Source organism: Echeneis naucrates, chromosome 12 (assembly GCF_900963305.1).
Source record: "Echeneis naucrates chromosome 12, fEcheNa1.1, whole genome shotgun sequence".
NCBI lineage: Eukaryota > Metazoa > Chordata > Actinopteri > Carangiformes > Echeneidae > Echeneis > Echeneis naucrates.
Genome location: NC_042522.1, coordinates 13,835,005 through 13,855,733, shown reverse-complemented (window position 1 = coordinate 13,855,733; position 20,729 = coordinate 13,835,005). Strand labels below are relative to the sequence as shown.

At 39.6% G+C, this 20,729-nt stretch overlaps 1 protein-coding gene across 2 annotated transcripts; it reads left to right on the top strand.

Annotated features, from left to right (window-relative positions):
* Window positions 1-888: 888 nt before the first annotated feature.
* On the top strand, window positions 889-20,390 carry gpsm1b (G protein signaling modulator 1b). Of its 2 annotated transcripts, none has more exons than XM_029515576.1 (14): window positions 889-1,043; window positions 7,387-7,608; window positions 8,397-8,532; window positions 8,633-8,775; window positions 9,966-10,089; window positions 11,061-11,176; window positions 11,321-11,476; window positions 11,586-11,694; window positions 11,913-12,027; window positions 13,300-13,370; window positions 13,499-13,669; window positions 17,935-18,094; window positions 18,270-18,475; window positions 18,641-20,390. In XM_029515576.1, the coding sequence occupies exons 1-14, from the start codon at window positions 973-975 to the stop codon at window positions 18,839-18,841; spliced, it is 2,001 nt and encodes a 666-aa protein (XP_029371436.1). In that variant the 5' UTR covers window positions 889-972; the 3' UTR covers window positions 18,842-20,390. The 2 variants fall into 2 exon arrangements, with proteins under 2 accessions (XP_029371436.1, XP_029371435.1); XM_029515575.1 differs by having other exon boundaries at window positions 17,932-18,094.
* The last annotated feature ends 339 nt before the right edge of the window (window positions 20,391-20,729 follow it).

The following is a 20,729-nucleotide window of genomic DNA, read 5'->3' as shown; positions in this document are numbered from 1 at the left end:
ATATGTTAGTCATGTGGCATATTTATGAGTGTACAATACAACACAATACAAGTTTGTATAGTTGTGTTGCTGGCTCTTTTAAATGGTTTTGTGTGGGTGAAATTGAGACAAAAAATACTTCCATGCAACAATGCTTAGCAAAAGCAATCAAAGTCTGATCACAGTTGCGGTTTGCATGTGTTGCCAACGAGCATAATGAGGCCATGATATTACTGTCTTTTTGTGTTTAGCATTTAGCATTTCTTCAGGCCATGAAATAAAAAAAAATGCAGAGCATTCAGTTGCCCTTTGAGAGTATAGTGTAGCTGATAGACATGAAAACATTTACGTTTATTGTCAGTGAGTAAAGTCCAGATCATTTTAAGGGGGCTCGTTGGACTCATCCAGGCCATGTGGCGCTACTGTACTGAGTTATTAAACCTCACACTGGAACTTGGACACGTATAGTATCTGACATATCACATAATAGGGTGTAAAAGCAAAGTAAGCAATGAACCCAGGTGGACTCTGGGAATCTGTGACGTCACGGATGGAGGTGACACCCTCAGCCCAAAGTGTGTGTGTGTTGGAGGGTTTCTCCGTGAAGGAGGTTAGAAAGTTATAACACCAAGTTTGTGTCTTTTATTGTTATTATTATTATAATTATTTCTATGAATGAATTGTTTCCGTTAATGTGTGTGACACAGTTTCGGCAGCACGGCTCGTGACGTTTTCCGGGTGGGCGGGGCCTCGTGCTTCCTTCCGTCGTTCTTTTTTTTTTTTTTTTTTTTTTGTAATGGTTTATTTGCTCCCTTCCCTTCAGCAGCTGCCATTACCGTGCTGAATGAAGGAAGGGGAGAGGGGGAGAGAGGGGTGAACAACCAGACAGAGGGGAAGGACGGAAGGACGGAAGGAAGGGAGGGAGGGAGGAAAGCTGCGGCAGCCTCTGGAGGAAATAACTCGGGAGGAACGGAGCTCAGAGGCGGCGGGGCCATGGCTCAGTCTGCCGCCGCTAACGGCGTGGACCAGGACCAGGACCCGGCCAGCAAGAGGCTGCATTCAAGGTAGGACACCCACACCGACACCGAACCCTAACCCAAGGCAGGGAGGGGGAAAAGGGAGCGGCTGATAGGAGAAGTGCAGAAGCTGCCAGCTCAGGGCTTTGCTTACTAAAGGAGGAGCCAAGCTGAGGTATGGTGGTGGGGGGGCAGCTCTCAGTGATTTAAAGCCCAAGACCCAGCCACGGTTTTCAGCCAGAGCCCAGCTCCAAGCCTCATTCCTGGCATGGGTCACTGAGCTGTTGTGGCTGGAATGTGCAGACTGAGAGGAGCCTCCAGAGATGTGGACTGAAGGACGACTGTAACAGAGAAACAGAGACTGGAGATCACACCAACTAAACACAAAGTGATGCACAGAGGATGTGGGTCGGAAGTGTTAGCAGGGTTACCCCATGTTTTTGCACACTGGGGTAAATGGGATGAGCGCCTGCCGTCTCATTGGCATCTCCTGTCCTCTCTTGTATCATCAGCGTTTTCATTCTTTTCGCTGAGAACTGTTAGATAGAAAGCATTAATTGTTAAGTTTTCGATGCCGAACACTGACATGGACATGTTTAATCACTGATCAAGTTTCCTTTTAAAGTTCTGTCAAATCCATCGATTGAATAATGCAGCTGTTTGCTGAATTGTGCAGTATTTTAGACACAGATGATCAAGATTAGATGAACTGGTGAAAGAAATGTTCAGAGCCTTTTCGTGAAAATTACTCACTTTTAATACTGATTAGATCGGGACTTCCACAAGTTTGCTAGTAGTCAAGTAGAAAAGACAAGATGAACAAGGACTGACACAAAAACTTAGGCCATTGTGTACCAATTGGTCAAATGTTGATTTTCTTAAAAAGGAATGATTTTGGAGAAAGAATCTCCAGTTTACTTAAAAGTTTAAGTCAACAGCAAAGTCATTAACTAGCAACATCTTGCTCTTTCACTTGTGGGGGTACATACACTATATTAGTTAACATATACATAACATATACCTGAAACTATATATATATATATATATATATATATATATATTTTTTTTTTTTTTTTTTTCACAAAGTTAAATTACAAACATTTTTAAACTAACAAACATTTAACAGAACAGACTTTTAAGTGCAGTGTCTGTGACACAAAGCAGGCTACTGGGAATGCCTGTTTAGTTGTGAAGTGACTTTCAAAAGCCCTGCAAGGTTGTGAAGTCCTTGACAGACACACAAAGATAAATACACAAGAGTGAGTCAAAGTTCTGGTTATGGTCTTACGGCCAGATCTGCCCTCTGCCATTGCTTTCCCTCTATTTTAACAGATGAAGTCAAAGACATAAACACATGACCTTTCCTGTGTGGGTTGTCCTTTAACGATCTGTCAACAAACAATTGCTTTAAAATATATTCTGGAAATGTCCTGAATGTTACACCATCAGCCTGTGGAAAGAGGACACTGTGAAAGTATCTTTAAACTTGTGTTATCCATCTAGATCAGCCAGAATTTACTGCAGTCAAAAATATCTCGTTAAATGCCAATTCATTGTTAAAGGATGAATGCCTGACATTGAAAAGGGACATGTCATTTGATCCATGACATACCGTTCTGGAAGACTGTCTTGAATTTTGGAAATGAATGCTTATACAGTACAGGCCAAAGGTTTGGACACACTTTCCTATTCATTTGAATGAGAAGGTGAAACCTTGCAGTCAAAATCTGAAATGCTTAATTATGTCATATTCGGAGTGATGGGTGTGCATCACTAGCACAGCCCATGAATGGTTTTTATCAAAACTTTGTGGGTGAATTGGAACACAAACAAACAAACAAACAAAAAAAACCTCCCCACTAAAACAAACAAAACAAACCCATGGAGCAAGGTCTGGCTTGGTCCGTTGTTTCATTTAAGTCTCTTTATAAGAAGCGATTTATGGTCTGATCCTCTGTCTGATTTTTCCATAAAATTTTAGTATTAGTGAAGGTTTTAAAAATTTTATAGCATTGCCTCTGTGTCCTATTGTTGCTCCTAATTTTCTATCTGTTGTTTTTAAGATATATGGTCTCATGTTTGCTTTTTATCCTATAATGGCCCCTGTAAGCCTTTTTATGTGTGATTATGGATATATGTATTATTAGTAGTATTACTTATTTTGTTTGTTATAATTCCTTTTTTGGTTTTATTTTCTCCCAGTATTTTCTATAACCTTATCAGATGAGGCCACTCCATTAATACCACTGCTGATGTCTGGGTGAAAAGCTACGGGAAACAGAATAATGGAGAATAAAAATGAAAGAAAGAGCCGTCTCTGCTCTGAATGAGACATGAACTGCAAGAGGAAAAAACATTCCTGGAGAGTTTTTCTTTGGTTTCCCTGACAACTAGCCGTGGCACTCTGTAATTATGGCTGGATTACCACTCAGAGCACAGAGTTTCTTAGCTAAGCCAAGACTCATACGAAGAATAGTGCAGAACCTAAAATATGGATGAAGGGTCTACAAAAAAAAGGAAGAACTGCAAACGGAACAAGTTAAAAAAAAAAAAAGAAAAAAAAAAAGAAATTCTTCCAGAACAATATAATCAATTTCTTATTGGGTCAGATTTCCTTTTTCAGGTTGTTACATATATGAACATTAATTACAGTTGGAAAATAATTTTCTAATAGCTTATATGCCTGTTTTGATTACCCTGCCCTGCCAACTGTAGCAGACATTCAGACAGGCTTAAATTGTCATGGGGTGCACTACACAGTTTCTATAAAGGTTTTGTGTGGAAGCCAAAGTATTCGGCACAGCTTGAAACACAAAGCACAGACTCACACTGATTTGGGTTTGTGCCATTCTGGTCAGGGGTGTGCTTCATTTGAGAAACTGTTTTTATCACATGAAGGTTTGTTAAATGGATTGTGACCACTAACAACTTCGTTTTAGTCTGTTTGGCAGAGCCTGCCTGTTGAATATTAGTCAAAGCTGTTGCACGTCATACTCGGAAGTGTGTGCCGGGTGGAGCGGAGTTTCACTGGTTCTTCATTCATAAAATAACATGTCACTCACACTTTTTTTTTTTGGGGGGGTAGTTTGTGGATTCTATGGAGGGGGATGGGTTGTCTTCCTCAGTGAATATAGGAACTGTATAGTCACATTTATAAATGTGACTATGATCAGGTTTTACAGTGCTAGCGCTTAACCTCAGTTGATGTAACATTGTTCATTTCCAGTGTTTGGCCAAGCAACTCTTAGTCATTTATTATATCTAAGCTGTTCTATGTTTCAGTAACCATTTTGTGACATTTTAAGTTTGTTTTTTTTTTCCCCACTACCAATTCCGGAAATTAAATCAAATCAAATCAGGTTTATTTGTATAGCGCCAAATCATACCAAAGTTACATCAAGGCATTTTACATATAGAGCAGGTCTAGACCAAACTCTGTATACAATTATTTAAAGAGACCCAACAGATCCCCGATGAGCAAGCACTTGGCGACAGTGTCATAAACATGATGCTGGGTGTTTGTGCTCATAAGTACAACTAATTCTTACCTTAAAGCCTACCTCTTAATATTCATGTATTTAGATGATTCACCATTTGGCAAAGGCTCATTGTTGCCATAATGATTTTTCTTTCTTTCACACGAACATCAGTCTGACCTCCAACTTCCTGCCTGAAACCTGTCTAATATGTTGCATGTACTTTGTACTGCCATGGTAATGGCTCTGGTCTGTTCTTAGACCACAGGAAGGCTGTTATGGGCTGTACGTCTCCCAAACAGACCAATTAGAAGAGTAATCAGAGGAGAGAAAGGCAAACTGCACAGACTCATTCTTCCACCAACCACAAAGACTACAGGACGTAAATTCACTTTGTCAAAATCATCATGCGTGCTAAAACACGTTTTTCAGCCTCTGCTTTGCCTGTTTCCTTTAATGTCCACCTTTTTTTTTTTTTTTACATTTCTTAGTCTTCCATTTAACACGCACACTAATCCACATATTTTTAGTGATGCACAAGATTTTTAATTATGTCGCAAGACTTACTTAAAGCTGCAGCCATTTCCCACAAAAAGTTTTACAATTCATCAGAGGTTTTCAAAGAGCGCTTAACAATCTACAGCTGGACTCACTGTCTTTATAGCCTCCACCTCATCTTCTGCACGACCTCCAAAAACATTTCTGCTGTTCAAGGAACAACAGAGGAACTTTACTCTGCACTGCCATCATGATTCTTGAGATTACTGAGTAAATGTGGAGTTTTTAGTCTACCTTCTCCTTCATACCTCCTCCCTATGTGCCGTCCATTCATCCAAGTAGTCCTGCAAAGTGATGACTTTCCTCCCTTCCTTGTGATAAAATTTCTGGAGTACTTGTTGCCCTAAGGGCTTAGATATCTTTCTCCAAGAACAGCAAAAGTCATTTGTCATGAACGAGGAGAGAAGTTAGATCATTTCATTTCACATTTTTGAAGGACAAATAACAGACAAAGCAAAGCTCAGCAAGTTTATTTATACAGCTCATTTCATACACAAAGGCAATTCAAAGTGCTTTACATACATACAGGGAACATACAGAAAAAAGTAAGGACAGTGCTGAAACAATAAAACATAATTACAGGACATTTGCCTAAGCAAATGCTCATATGTGAATAGTTCTTATCGAATTTGAAAATATAAATGTAAACATACATCGAAGTGCAGCCTTGTCATTGAAGGCCTCACCTCCTCTTCACCCAGTCTTACTCGTCATGGCCAGTGACCTAATAATGTTCCTGCTAGTGTCAGCAGATAGTTGGATTAGTCCGGGCCACTCACTGAGCTGTGTTGGTTTCTACCAAGGAGATGCGGGCTACTGGATTAACCGTTCTCTCCCTCTCTCCTCCTTCCTCTCTGTCTCCCATTGGGGCGGTGGTCAAGCTTAGAAGTGCTGCACCCGCTTTGTCGTCACCAGCTGTCCCCCTGCGGTGACCTAGAACGTTCCCCACATTATACCTTCCCTCTTTCAAAACGTGGCTCATAATGACAGAGCACAACAATAGTTGTTGCTGTCACAGCTGAGGGCAGGTAGAGGAGGATAAAAAGAGGGGATTTATTTCTGTTGGGGAGCTGAATGATGTAAGATCGCTGGCATCTTAACCTTGTGGTTAAATCTTCTTGGATGAGTTTAACATTCCCTCCATGGACTTTTGATTAACAAATATTACTACATTTCTAACTGGGCTCGCTCTTTTGTGGAGTTTTCAACAATTCCCTCGTGGTCGTCTCGGTTTCAGGAGTAGACAGTCTATTGTTCTGTTTTTGGAGCACTCTGGAAACCTGAAAAGCAGATGTGATTCTTGGCCGATCGCAGACTGTGTGCAGCACTTCCAACTGGAAAGTGTCCAGGTTTGCAGCACCGCAGCTGACATTGTGGATTCTACTGGACTCATTCTGTGGACTTTATATTCATAGCTGGAAATTTCTTCTTAATGAGTGATGTCACCTGATAACACCAAAAATAGCAGTGATGATATCAGTGACACTAAAATAAGTGAAGACTTGCTGATTTCTCAGAGTTCTGGACTTAGCTAGCTCTTGTTAGCCCCTATCATCATGGCAGCCGAGCCTTGCCCTTTGACTGGAGCAGAGAGGGCTATGTGCAGGCTGGTCCACCATGGACCCAGACCTCAAGCTATGCTGCGGCCATTACACTTGGAGCTACAGGTGTATGTGGACAAAACACGAACCAGGCAAAAACACAGGTATGGCCAGAAGAGCCACAGGCTTTTAAGAGTCTGTCCAGTTGACAGTGTAAAGAACTGAATTAGAGTAATGGCAGCCCTACCAGAAAGGACTAAGACACGGTGAAACGTTATTTCAGAAAATGTACTGAGATGAAAAGATGAAACTCAATGACGCAAACTCTGTACATCAGTCAGTTTATGCCATGATATCCATTCCTTTGATACGTCTGGCTGTAAAGGGCTGACTCTGTGTCAGTTTTTTTCCTATGTTGACAGACTGTTGAATCATGGGTAAATGACTGTCAGTAATATTTTTACTAAAAGCTTCATCATACATAAAGTGTGAAGTTTATGTAGTCTTGTTAACTCACAGTGGGGTGATCCGAGCACCTTAATCAGCTTGATGTCGCTGAATGAACATGCAAGAATGATATCTCTGTAAATCCTTCTCATCTTGAAGCTGAGACTCAGTTGCTAAGACAACAATCCACAAATATGGCTACAGAACCTGTCGTCATGGTGATACTGGCCAGTTTGTACTTTACTGTGCAGAAGCTGCAATGCCACTGTAGTAAGTGGGCATTTCACTAAACTGTTCTGTCTCTGAAAGTGCCCCACATGCTGAGACTGTTTTCTGTGTTTTTTCTTTGTGTGTGCGCGCCACATTTAGGATGGAGGCCTCTTGCTTGGAGTTGGCCTTGGAAGGAGAGCGGCTGTGCAAGGCTGGAGACTTTAAAGGGGGTACAGCGTTTTTCGAAGCTGCCGTCCAGGTCGGCACAGAAGACTTGAAGACCCTCAGTGCAATCTATAGCCAGCTGGGCAATGCCTACTTCTACCTCAAGGAGTACGGCAAAGCCCTGGAATACCACAAACACGACCTTACCTTAGCCAGGTGAGCTCAGCACTCTTGAGTAATCCAACATTTGTTTTCAATACAGCAAGTATATATTTATTAATCTCAACGTTCCACACAGGCACTGAGAAACTTTACAGTATCATCTTCACAACAAAAGAAACTTATAGCAACAGGCAAATTGAATGAATATAAACTGTGACCAGTTTGTATTGATGAGTTACAAACTGAAGCCCTGAATGAAATTAATTTCAAAAGAAATGCTCATGATTTTCTTTTTCTTCAGAATTTTAGCCAATTGATAAAGCAACATATTTGACTACATTTATGAAGCAAAGGCTGTAATCTGCTTCACTCTTTCAGCAAATGATTCTTCTATTTGATGTGTAGAAGGAGAAGAATCCAGGTTACTGTCTGCAAAAGAATTTATGCACTATTCTTCTACTATCAGATGGATCAAAAAATCAGGGATTCTGTTGTGTTGACTGTGAATTCCATGAAAAAGTCAGGGGACTTTCATATAGTAACAGCTAGCAGCTGGATATTTAGCTTGAATGAGTAATCCACTCCCCTGCTGTGAGTGCAGCTGGTGCTTCAGCAGGGAAGTGATTAAAGGCCCTGGGGAGATTTACCTTGTTACATTACTGTCTCACCAGGGCTGCAGGGAACAAGTCTTAGAAAGTAAGCAGCCAATTACAAACATGCAATGCAACATCTCCCAAATGAATCTTGTTGTCTTAATGGCTGTTGTTTAACTAAATGAACTCTTAACATAGAAAAGCTATAGTCTTTTCCCCCGTGACTTAATTTTTCTGTTGTTTTCTCAGAACAATAGGAGACAGAATTGGAGAGGGGAAAGCCAGTGGAAACCTTGGTAATACATTAAAAGTGTTAGGGCGCTTTGATGAGGCTGTGGTGTGTTGTCAAAGACACCTGGATATCTCTCAGGAGCAAGGTGACAAGGTAACATGCGTTCTTTTTGCTGAAAATCTGCACACACACACGCTAAAAGATCTTTCTGCAGACTTTACCTTCTCTGTATGTCTCTATTCTCTGCCTGCAGGTTGGAGAGGCCAGAGCTCTGTATAACATAGGGAATGTGTTTCACGCTAAGGGCAAGCAGCAGTTATGGGGGTGCACCCAGGAACCAGGGGACCTGCCTCCTGATGTCAGAGAAACACTGCAAAGAGCCACTGGCTTCTACGAGTATGTTCAGTTGTCAATGTAAAGAACACACATGTGTAATAGCTAAATTTTAGTTTGTTTGGCGGTAAAATAAATCCACAAAAGTGGGACTTTTTATACACAGAAAAGTCCCATCAATTAGCACAAGCGGTTGGTCCAACATTGTCTTGTTACACCTTCACACATCTGTACCTGTCTTCTTTTTTTTTACCTGTAAATTGTGACCTAGCTTTAGCTTTAGCCGCACCACTATTTCAAGAAAAAGACGTCATTTTGCTGTGAAATGAACCACCCGATTGAAAGCTCTTGCTCCCTCATGTGCAGAATAACATTTACTTTACTGCGCTGCAGCGTGCTGTCACTGTTGTATCTCACAGATGGGACGCTGTGAGAATTGATAAGTTGAAGATGAGTATCAGTTTTCAACAGAATGTCACTTTACATTGCTGCTGAAGATTTCAATGTATTCTCATCTGACCACAGAGGGATTCACCCTGTATTTGTGGCATTTCACATGCCCTCTGGTAAACCTCAGGGGTCAAATTTGGGTGAAAGAGATTCTTTCCAACTAATTCACTCCATAGCCAAGTTTTTTGAAATTCTGAATGGATTGTTATTCTTCTGACAAAATCTTTCTTGCTGCCACAGAACTTGGCAGTCTTGCCAGATGTGTCCTCGGGTCACTCAGTTTAGTTGGAAAAAAGCATTTTGTGAAGAAAAAATATAAAACACAGATGTCACCACACACAACTTCACTATCACGACATACAGGCTCAGAAGTACTGCAAACTTTTTAATTCATGATCGGTCCAGTTGAATTTGTCCCATTTTTATGTAATGACAAAATGCTTAGACGTTAAAAACAATGACATACTTTGATGTTTACATTTTTTTGTGGAAAAGGCCCATTATAATCCAAATTAAACTGTTAGAATATCTCTGTAGCCCCATGGATGTAAAACAGTTTGATAGCGAAAAATAACAGCTGTTTAACAACAAGTGGTAGAAATTCTGTCAATATTCGTAATAATAATATTTCTTTCTATAATTATTTATTAAATGCAAGCAAAATAAAAATCTAGTAACTAAACAAGTAATCAGTTTGGAATTGTTTTATACCAGTATTTAGAGAAATGGCTTGATGCGTAGTTGTAATTAAAATGTGTTGCTAAAATATCATCAAGTAAATTGGTGTCTACGTTTTTCTGCAGGATGAACTTGTGTTTGGTCAAAGAACTTGGAGACCGAGCTGCTCAGGGGAGAGCTTATGGAAATCTGGGCAACACCCACTACCTGCTGGGAAACTTTGTTGAAGCGATCAAGTTCCACCGTCAGGTGCGAAATCCACAATATTTACTAGCGTCATATTCATGCTACTGCAGCGCATCACATGCGCTATTGGCCATTGTTGTTGTGCCAGAACAGCACAGAACAGAGTCCTTCTGTCAGCAGAGCTGACCTTGTGATACAAGGTCGCTGACCTCACAGCTGTTCAGTGACTTTGTGACTGGTTGTGAAATTTTCTGCAGAATTTTGAGCAGGAAATGGACCTCATCACAATGGAAGTAAAATTAGGAAAATATGAATGTTCATCATTATGTTTTTATGTGTTTGGTTGGTCTTTTCTACACCCCCTGACCAGCTGTGTCTGAGTGTGAGCTTCCTGTCTGAGGCCACAGCACCACATCATAAACTTCCAGTGTGTCCTCATCACCCTGTTCCTTGTAAACAGTGAATAATGAGTGGCTACTTAATTTGTCATCAAATAACTCTGTTAACAATCAGTAAAATACACTTATTTTTAAATCTTAGTCATTCCCTCCAAACAAGTCAAGTTTTCACCCGTCTGTTTTCTGGTTTGTCAGCATGATGCCACAAAATTCTGAACAACCCGTGAAATCATCAAGCCGTTCGGGATAATTTGCTATAAATTGGATTTTTTTCTCTCTCTAAAGATTGGTCTATGTTGCTTGAAATTGGTCTCAGTGGAGATCTTAATTCTACGCTTCCTACGTTGAACTTGAAGCTTCTAGGTGCTATACTGCTGTGTATTACAGGGAAGGCACCAACTCAGTGTTGAGAAAGGCTCTTATCTAGTTTGCCTTTTCTCAGACTTGAGTATGACTAAAATTTTACATGCAAAATAGCAAGACTCACCAATGCCCAGTGGGTTAGTATGGCGGAGGACAACTTGAGTCTCTGTTCTGAGAAGAGCATTTGATTTAACTTATCTTCTAAAAAGAATAAACATCCTTGCTATTGTGTCATACTGATTTGATTTGACATTTCTGCTTTGTCATTCACAGCGATTATCCATTGCCAAAGAATTTGGGGACAAAGCAGCAGAACGGAGGGCCTACAGTAACCTTGGCAATGCCCTAATATTCCTGGGCCAGTTCAACACAGCTACAGAGTACTATAGGTAAGGAAAGAAGCTAGCCTGACATCTAGTGGATGGAAGGTGAAATTAACACATTTCTGCTAAATTAAAAAAGCTTTTCTCTATATTATCCTCTGCAGATTCATTTTCCTGTACTGCCCTTTAATCAACCATTATTTTTCTTAGGAAAACTCTACAACTCTCCAGGCAGCTGAGGGACCAGGTGATGGAGGCTCAGGCCTGTTACAGCTTGGGAAACACCTACACTCTTTTGCAGCAATATGAGAGGGCCATAGAATATCACCTGAAACACCTGTACATTGCCCAGGAACTTACTGATAGGTAGAGTGAGCCTCAACAATATCTGGAATACCCACAAAAACATACGGAGGCAGAAGAGCATTTTTTATTTTCCTGTTTTAATTAAGTGTGTATGTCCATGACTCTGCAGGGTCGGTGAGGGCCGTGCTTGCTGGAGTCTGGGAAATGCATATGTGTCTTTGGGGAACCACAAACAAGCTCTGCATTATGCCCGAAAGCACCTGGACATCTCAAAAGAAGTGAGACATGTTCCTAAAGTCAGCAATAAAAAAGATAAATGAATGAATAAAATCATTTGTAAAATTTGTCATTTGTATGTTTTCTTGTATGTGAGCTAATTTATTTCCCTTCTGTATCCTTGCTTTTATCCTGAAGTACTTTGAGTTTATGCTTGCCATAGGAAATGTGCTATACAAATAAAATTGCCTGTGACTTTGTGTCTTTGTCCCCGTCTCAGATCGGAGACAGAAATGGTGAACTGACAGCAAGAATGAATGTGGAGCAGCTGATGGAGGCTCTGGGTGTCAATGACAGTGACCTCTCACCTTCTAGTTCAGAGTTTGAGATGCAAGGTTTGTCTAAAAGTTCTTTCTACCTTTTGGATGGAATATTAGCATTTAATTTTATTTTAGGTCAACACATATATAAACAATTTTACACAATTTGATGTGAGAGTTTATGATTTAAAGTATGTTTGTCACAACTCTGAAAGGATGTGACAAATAGACACTTGACGTCTCTTGTTATTACTATGTCAATAGATTGTGACACAATTAACGTCCCCACTAATTCAGATAATGAGATGCGGTGAAAGACAAATATAATATTACATTTTCATGATATATTAATCTAAGTGTGTTTCTTCTTTAGTAAAAGTGCTACTAAACTCAGAAATTATTCATTTTATCTAATTAACACAAACATTATCTTTACTTTGGTTGAATTCTGTTTGAAAATTAATGCTTGTACTTCTTATCTTTTTTTTTTTTCCAACTATAGATTGTTCATCTTTTCAAATGTTAGAATTAATCTTCAACAATAGATGTAAATAAACCAAATTATCACGTGGTGTCATTTAACAGAAGTGAAATGATGAGTCTCCTGTCTTGGAGCTGAACTTCTTTTTCTTTTTTTCTGTTTTAAAGAAATTGCCATCATGCTCTAGGAAATTGCTCAAATTGTACAGATCATTTATTGGGCATAGTGTTCTGTAAACTTTTCTCAAGCTCATATTTTTGCATGTGTACACAATGTGGCCATGTTAGATGAAAAACTAACTTGACATAACAGATAAACATTATCTGTTATGTCTGAGCTAAGTGGGACTGTGAGAAAGGGCATTTGGGGTAAGATGAGTATTCTTTTGGCTGGAAGTAACAAGAAGGAAGGTGCATGTGTTTTCTAAAACACAGCCTGTCTTGAACATTGATTATTATCCATTCCACTCAGATGACCTGAAATAACAGAGGATTTCCAAACTCTTTATGATAAATATAATAAAGCATGGCAGGCAAGGCTGTATGATTTTTGTTCAATCATTCTGGCTTTTGGTGGTGATGTTTGCTTTCATTAACTTTTCTCCAGCCAAACACTCACACCAAGATTCTACATTTCCCTCTCTGGTGCAGAATTGGCAAATATACTCTTCTTCAGACTGTTTGTCCAGTAGTCTGCCTCGAACTCACAGCCACAGAGGGCATGATGGAACCACTACTGACAAAAAGACAAAAGAGGAGCTTGGAACATATGAAATCATTTTTTTCTACAGTAAATTGCATGAGCGTTTCTGAAGTTGCAAAATATTTCTGTTATGCTTAATTACGCATCTCTTTTTTTTTCTATAGGAGCGAGACCCAAATTCACTAAGAGGAACAGCATGGACAGTGTAGAACTGTGGAAATATTCTTCAGATAAGGTGATGTGTCTCTCTCTCTCTCTCTCTCTTGGTTTCAGTATCAGACACCATAGGAAAATGTGGCTGTAAATGTAAATGAGATCCCCACACAGTCATCAGACCCTCACTAATATGTTCCTGTACTGCAGAATGGTGAAAACCAAGAATTGGAAAGTATACCCCGGAGATCCAAGAGTCAGCTGTCTCAGCCTGGGAAGAGGAAAGGCTATCCTGACAGTCAGTCGTCAGATGAAAGGCCGTGGTTGGACTCTCCTGTAGACACTGATGACATCACTGTGCAAGTCCCGCCTCCAGCACCAGTGAGTGGTGTACCTTTGCTGCCTTGTCTTTTTTTTTTTTCTGTTTTGGTCTTTACTCACCTTCACTCAGACACATTGGACCAATGTGTTACGTGCTATCCACTCTGTTATGACAGGATAGAGCCAGGTTAGCCCTTTCCCATTGTTTCCAGTCGTAAAGCTTATCCAACTAAATGGGATCTCCTCACCCACCTATCACCAAGACAGTGAGCAAGACATAGTGTACTCTTACCAGTAAATCAAATTTCAACATATAGCACCATCTTTTTCTTATTTATAATCTCATTCATTTTAAGCATGTCTATCTTCCCAACCTGGGATTGATGTTTTTAGGTAACATAAGTCTACAATATAAGCATATTTAAACACAAATATATGAGCAAGATATACCATATACAAATTATTAAATTATTCTAATTTCTAATTTGAATAACATGTATGTAATATATCAACATTTCATAGTTGCACGCTCGCATATATATGTAAATGAAATTCAATACCAGAGCAGCACCAAAACACACAAAAATATTGATAGCCTCTTGTTCATATTTTTCTTAAATCTAAGAAAGATATTCTAGCTACTTAATTTAGAGTCTGAGAGAAAGTCAAGTTTCTTTTTTTGCTGCTGTTCATCTCTTGCCCAATATGTCCTCAGGGCTTGTGCTTTAAAGAGAAGAGGAGAGAAATTAGAGAGCTTAAAATGGGAACGTTACTTTTAATTTCCCAGGAGCTTGTAGGTATGATGTCAGATGTCAGCTATAGTGTAAGGGTATCTTCTCATTATAACAGTGATCCATTTGCTATGAACTAGATTTGGAAGAAGAAGCCTTTTCACAGCTGTGGTATCCCTAAACTTCTGTGTCCCAATGGCCCCTAATCACAGCCCGATTCTGTGCCAATGCTAATTGTTGTAATCGGGAGGCTAACATCCTAGAAAGAGGCAGAAATTACTGGGCTGCATGATGATAGTTCATCACAAGGGACTGGAAATAGCATCCAAAACTAAATGCTGGTAATCCTGCTGTCATTGAAATATACCCCTTTTCAAATATGCTAATCTTTCTGAGACCACTGTGTGTGTGTGTAAACTCAGAGGGACATTTACTGTGTGACGTCATGAGGAAGTATCCTCAGGACCAGTTACAACATAAATGCTGCACTAACGTGAAGCCATCAATTATGATCAAATTGGCTCAGTACTCAGTAATAACATGATGCCCCATTAAGTATATGATGTAATGCGAGGAGATCGAATGTAAAGCTGCCTGTTTTAAGTCAAAAAATTTGAAGATGATGATCCATATTGAAGATGTAGACATAAGTAAGTTTCAGCACAGACCTGGTTAGACCAATTAGATTTTTAAGAATCATAAAAACTTAAGGGGCAGCATGCCAGCAGAGTGGATAGCCCTTTTGCCCTACAACAAGAAGGTTGTAGCTTCGGTTCCCGACCTCAGGCTTTTCTGTGCAGCGTTTACATGTTCCCCCTGTGCCTGTGTGGGTTTCCTCCCACCATTCAAAGATATCATGTTTGGGTTAATTGGTGACTCTAAATTGTCTGTAGGTCTGAATGTGAGTGGTTGTTGGTCACTGTCTCCTCCTCCCACACACATGAATGATTTCATTTCCAGACTTCTTTCTATCTCCCTCCCTCTTTTCTATCTCTTTTCTTTCTTTCATCATCACATGTCCCTCACTATCTCTCTTTCTCTCTGTCCCTTTGGCCTACTTGATTAATTGGACAGTACAGAGAGGGAAGTGAGGAGATCCACTCAGATACCAGGGGGCCAAGGACACAGGATACAAACTGTTTATAAGTCACAGCTGATTAATGTGCAAAGAGCAAGTAAATAACAATTTTAATGTGAAAGGTAGTAAAAAACAAACAAAAAAAAAAAACAACAACCTTTGAAAAAGAGTGCTGTTGTATTTGTCATTTATGTTTTTAAAAATTCAGTTCAGGTATTGGTGGTTGTAGTCATTTTTAGTGTACTCTCTGCAGGGATGCAATATACTCGTAACTTCGCCCATTCCTATGCTCAGTTTCTCCCCCTCTCCCATATCCTCCCTCCCCCTTACCCCCAGCTCTCCCTCTCTCCTGATAATGTGACCTTGATCACAGAACTGCAACCCTCTCCGAAGAGTCACCCCCCCCACCCCCCCACCCTTTTGCTTCCCATAATGAGTTGTTTTCCCACAGTGAGTGAACGGACAAAAATGGTCTGCAGGAGAGCCGCAGAGAGAGAGAGAGAGAGAGAGAGAGAGAGTGTGAGAGGGAAGTGGATGGAAAAATTAAGAGAAGCTGAAACAGAGGGATAAAAGAAGAGTGGAAATTAGAGGGAGGGAGTTGAGCACAGTGGAAGAGCGAGGAGAGGGAGCGAGAGTGATGTAAAGTGGTGGGTTAAATTAGGGGAGGAGGTGTTAGCGGGTCATGTGGATAAAGTGAGGGGGAGAGAGAACTCTGAGAGAAATGACACTCGGATAGTTGGAGGACAACGAAGAAGCGCCGTTGGTAAGACTTTATTTGTGTGTTACAGCTTAAATAGGAATACGGTGAAAAATATGTCAGATGTTGTTGACTTTTTTCAGTTTGAGTCTTGACACGTGGAAGTGTGTATTTGCAATTTGTGTGTGTGTAGGTATTTATTTTATTCATTTGTATTTGTAGTAAATCTTGTGTCTTCGATGATACTTCACCTCTTCCTGGAGGCAAAGCAACAAATCCAAAGTGATTTTCACTTTCCCAGCTAGTCGGTGTCAGAAGTGTCATATCTTCCCCATGACCAAAATAACGAAATTTTTCTGGTTTTGTTGACCCTGTAATTTCTTTTGAAACCTTTTTTGTCAACCTTCAGGCAAATCAAATTCCTTTTTGCAATGTTGTGGATATTCCAAATTCTTTCACTATAAGGTGAAATTTGTTGTGGAATATGAGGAGGATTCTTAAATGCCACACAAAATTTGGCCATTTGATAGAAACAAAGTAATCAAGTTTTTCATTAAATGAAGTTGTAGTTTGCATAGAGAGTTACTTTGACAGTTTGATATATTCTAGCAGTTCATATTTGTTCCATATTTGAGGGGATTCCTGTGCTCACTCCACAAAGTTTCGCAGAGATCTACGTAACCTGCTTCTCAAAACAGACCTAATTTCTAAGGAAAGGCACTTTTCGTAGTGAAAGATGGAGAAAGTTCACTTTGTTCATTTGTTCGAAGATACGATTGCAAGCTTATTTCTTTTATTATGTTTTTGTTTTTATCTGTTCTGACTTCTGCTGTTGGCAATTTTGTCTTCTCAGATAATATACGAACCTAATACATAAAATCCACTGCAGTTGAAAAACTTCAGCACATATCTATACTGAGTGTGTGATATCTGGACTGTGGCATTTGAGAACAGAACAAGATGCAGCACAATGTGAAGGAACAATTCTTGATGGTGGATGAAGCACTGTCAGGGTTTTAAGACTTTTCATTGGTTGAATCATTGATAAGCTGAGTTACACAGTAATTAAACACCGCTGGTGTTCGAATAACACGTCACCAAAACATATCTAATTAATTAAAAGTGTCAGTTTCAGCTTATTAGGTCAAATACATACAGTAGTCCAATATGCTATAATATTTAGGTATAACTCTGTGTCTTAAAAGAGAAGTATTTTTTTGATATTTCCAACTGATTTTCCAGGTAAACTACACTGTGAGCTACTTCACTTAAATGTAAATGGGTTATTTATTCATATACAATGATTTAGAATATTATCTCATCTTCAGTATCTAGGTCAGGGTAGTTGCAGGTAGCACTAGGATGGTGATCCATTGGGAATTAATCACATTATTTTCCCCCTCCACCAGTTGGCCATCTTGAAAAATCCTCATTATGTAAGTCATAATGGCACTGAGTTTAAAATTCAAAAGATTATGTTTCCTAGATGCAGACCCAATAAAAGATAGGCAGCTGAATTCTCTTAGCTTGGAACTACATGTTGCACTTGGCTTTGTGCTGTATTGTTAAACAAACCAAAGTATCAAGCCTTAGTGCTTCAGATATAATAAAACAAACCTGTATGAGATGAAATGCTTTGACAAATAGAAAATGGAACAAAGGCATCTTTGGAGTTGGGACAATATCCGCCATTTATGTAGTTAACTGGAGATATGAGCACAAAGACAAATGGCAGGATTTCCAGATGAAAGAAGAACATATTGGTTTATTTGTCCAGCACAAGAATGTTTTACTAAGGTGTCCCTTTTTGTTTCAGAAGCTGGGCCGTGACCCCTCCAATGAAGACTGCTTCTTTGACCTCCTCAGCAAGTTCCAGAGCAGCCGCATGGATGACCAGCGCTGCCATCTCGATGAGCCACAGAACGGAGACAGTGGAGAAGGTGCTGCGAACTCTGTGCCTTCCCTGAATGAGATGATAGGTCAGTGGATCTTTAGCGCAGATCTCTATAGGATAAGTGAGAGTTGAGCAACACCTGAACTCCTAAACAAAAAAAAAACAAAAAAACTTTGATACATGAAATATGTGAAATTTAGAGAATAAACAATCTCAGCAAGAGACACATCTGTACTCACTGGGTTCTCCTCTTCTCTTAGATCCTGTGGCCACCACTTCCCCTCAGACTGAGGAGCTATTTGATTTGATTGCAAGCTCCCAGAGCCGACGTCTTGATGACCAACGGGTTAATGTCGGTTGCCTTCCTGGCCTGAGAATTACCCACAACAACCTGGGACACCTAGTGGGTGAGGGAGATCATCAAGAACCCAGTGATGACTTCTTCAACATGCTTATCAAGTGCCAGGTGAGTCCACAGTTCTCATATGATGACTGTCAATGGTTTTTTTAACTTTAGGACTTTGGAGCTGCTTTTTTCTTCACCAGATGTGCAGCCTTATTGGTTCAGTGTTTCGATGCAACAATCACATTTGCCAGCAGTCTCTAAACATAATCATATTTGCATCTTCAGTCCTCCAGGATTGACGATCAGCGGTGCTCCCCACCAGAAGCCGGCCCCCACGCCCCCACAGTGCCTGATGAGGACTTCTTCAGTCTAATCCAGAGGGTTCAGGCCAAGCGTATGGATGAGCAGCGTGTCCAGCTGCCCACAGAGGACCCTGACAACGCTCAGTCCCCTGATCCAGAGCCACCCGGTGGATTTTCCAGCTAGGACCTGGTGAATAATACTGCATGACTTCATGTCAAAGGAAATAAAAGCTGAGGGAGGGAGGGAAGGAAGGAAGGATGGGCCACCATTAAAGAAAAGAAACAGCTGTCAAGGCTGAACTAACGCAATTTGTAATAACAAGACAAATTCCATGTGCAATAGGTGGGGCCTGTCAGATGTTGCTCTATGTATTATGTTCTAAATGTCTGTAAACATAACGGGAAAAACAAGCAGGATTTAAGCTTGGCGGTTTGGGAAAGAAGACGATATACTGTAAGTGATGAAATATGTACTCAATCTAATGCCTTAATCAGCAATTTCCAAGACTAAAGATTGTGTCCCCAAGTTTCAGATTTTTTTTTATTTTTTTTTTTTTTCAAAGAAGCACACAATGGGCATAGAATTTATACAATTAATATATACAATTAATGTGGAAAGGTACCATGTAAGTCATGAAAACAACAAGGAATTGTGTTTAAAAAGACGCAAGATGAAAATTTGCTGAAATCTTAATCTGGAAACTAATAATTTTCAGCAAAATGTCAGTCAGCTCAGTTATACTCAGATCAATGCTGCTTTTACCAATCAAATTTTATGATTCCACCACTTAACTGGTGTTACTTGTGCAGTAGCAGTATTACGGGAATGACCTTCCAGTGTTCGAGAACCACTCCCTTGATTGGAAACCACCAATTTAAATTGACACGTAAGCTCCAACCTAAATGTTGTTGATATGCATTTATTAAATGCATCAGTCTCTTCACACAGTATGCAGTAATTGAGATTGCTGCCAAAAAGATACGAATTAGCTGCTTATCTTATAGATTTAAGGTTAGCGTTTTGTGATCATCTCCAGTTAGTGTTTCTGCTTGGCTTTTGAAGTGACGCTATATGCTGCCCATCGTGTCCTGAACCTCTGATGACAGACTGACTCTTACTGCCTTTATAAATAATTAACATACAAATACAAGCAGTTGGATAAGATGGATGCTTCATATTTGGAAACATATGAAGCTCTTGGTTGTAGTACTGGTTTAGTGCCACCCTGTGGTCAAAATATTGTATTTCCTGTAACCTCTGAAATGCAGGGAATGCAGACTGGAGTCTGTTTTTCAGTAACTGTTGGACCACACTGTAATTGTGATATTCTAATTCAAGTAAGACAATTTCAGCATCAAAATTTTCCCAAACTCTACCTTAAATGGGCATTTTTGTAGAAGTAGGCACAGTAAGATGCAGCTTATTGTGCATTTCAACTCATTTGTTGCTTTGAATGGATAAGAGATCAAGAAAAGCATTTAGAATTTTAATTGGGTTTAAGTTTAAAACTTCTTTGCTGCAAAAAAAAAAGCAACAACAAAAAAAAAGTAACATTTTTACATTCAGGCTTGCTTTTTATTGAAAAGTAGTGCATACCTCATTTTTGTACCTCAGAGAACCCTGAAGATCCTGAATTCTGAACCAGGATGGATCATGTACCAAGTTTTAGTGGTTATGTCTGATTCATCCCTCTTTGATTTAAAAAAAAAAAAACAAAAAAAAAAAACACTCATTGGGAGCAATGTTAAACGTTTTCTTTCTTTTTTTTTTTTTTTTTTTTGTGAATTAACATTTTCAGAAATTGCCCGGTACGCTTCTATTTGTCTCTGCCATGATTTGTACATATAAATATATTTTGTATTTATGTTCCATTTGAGGACATGAATATGTCCCTTCATGCTTTTAATAAAATGTTTCAGATGTTTTACTTGGGCTCTGTTTTGTTTATTTTTGGCAAAAACACCAAAAAAGCTCAGTCAAGCTTTGGAAAATTACACTGTAACATGAGGAACTATTGCACTGAATTTCATGCCATTCAATACAGTAGAAATGCAATGATGGGTTTGATTTC

Coding starts and splice junctions, on each gene's coding strand:
- gpsm1b (XM_029515575.1), top strand. CDS start 973: ATGGCTCAGTCTGCCGCCGCTAACGGCGTGGACCAGGACCAGGACCCG. Junction 8,533..8,632: donor CTCAGGAGCAAGGTGACAAG/GTAACATGCGTT, acceptor CTCTGCCTGCAG/GTTGGAGAGGCCAGAGCTCT. Junction 11,477..11,585: donor GCCCAGGAACTTACTGATAG/GTAGAGTGAGCC, acceptor ATGACTCTGCAG/GGTCGGTGAGGGCCGTGCTT.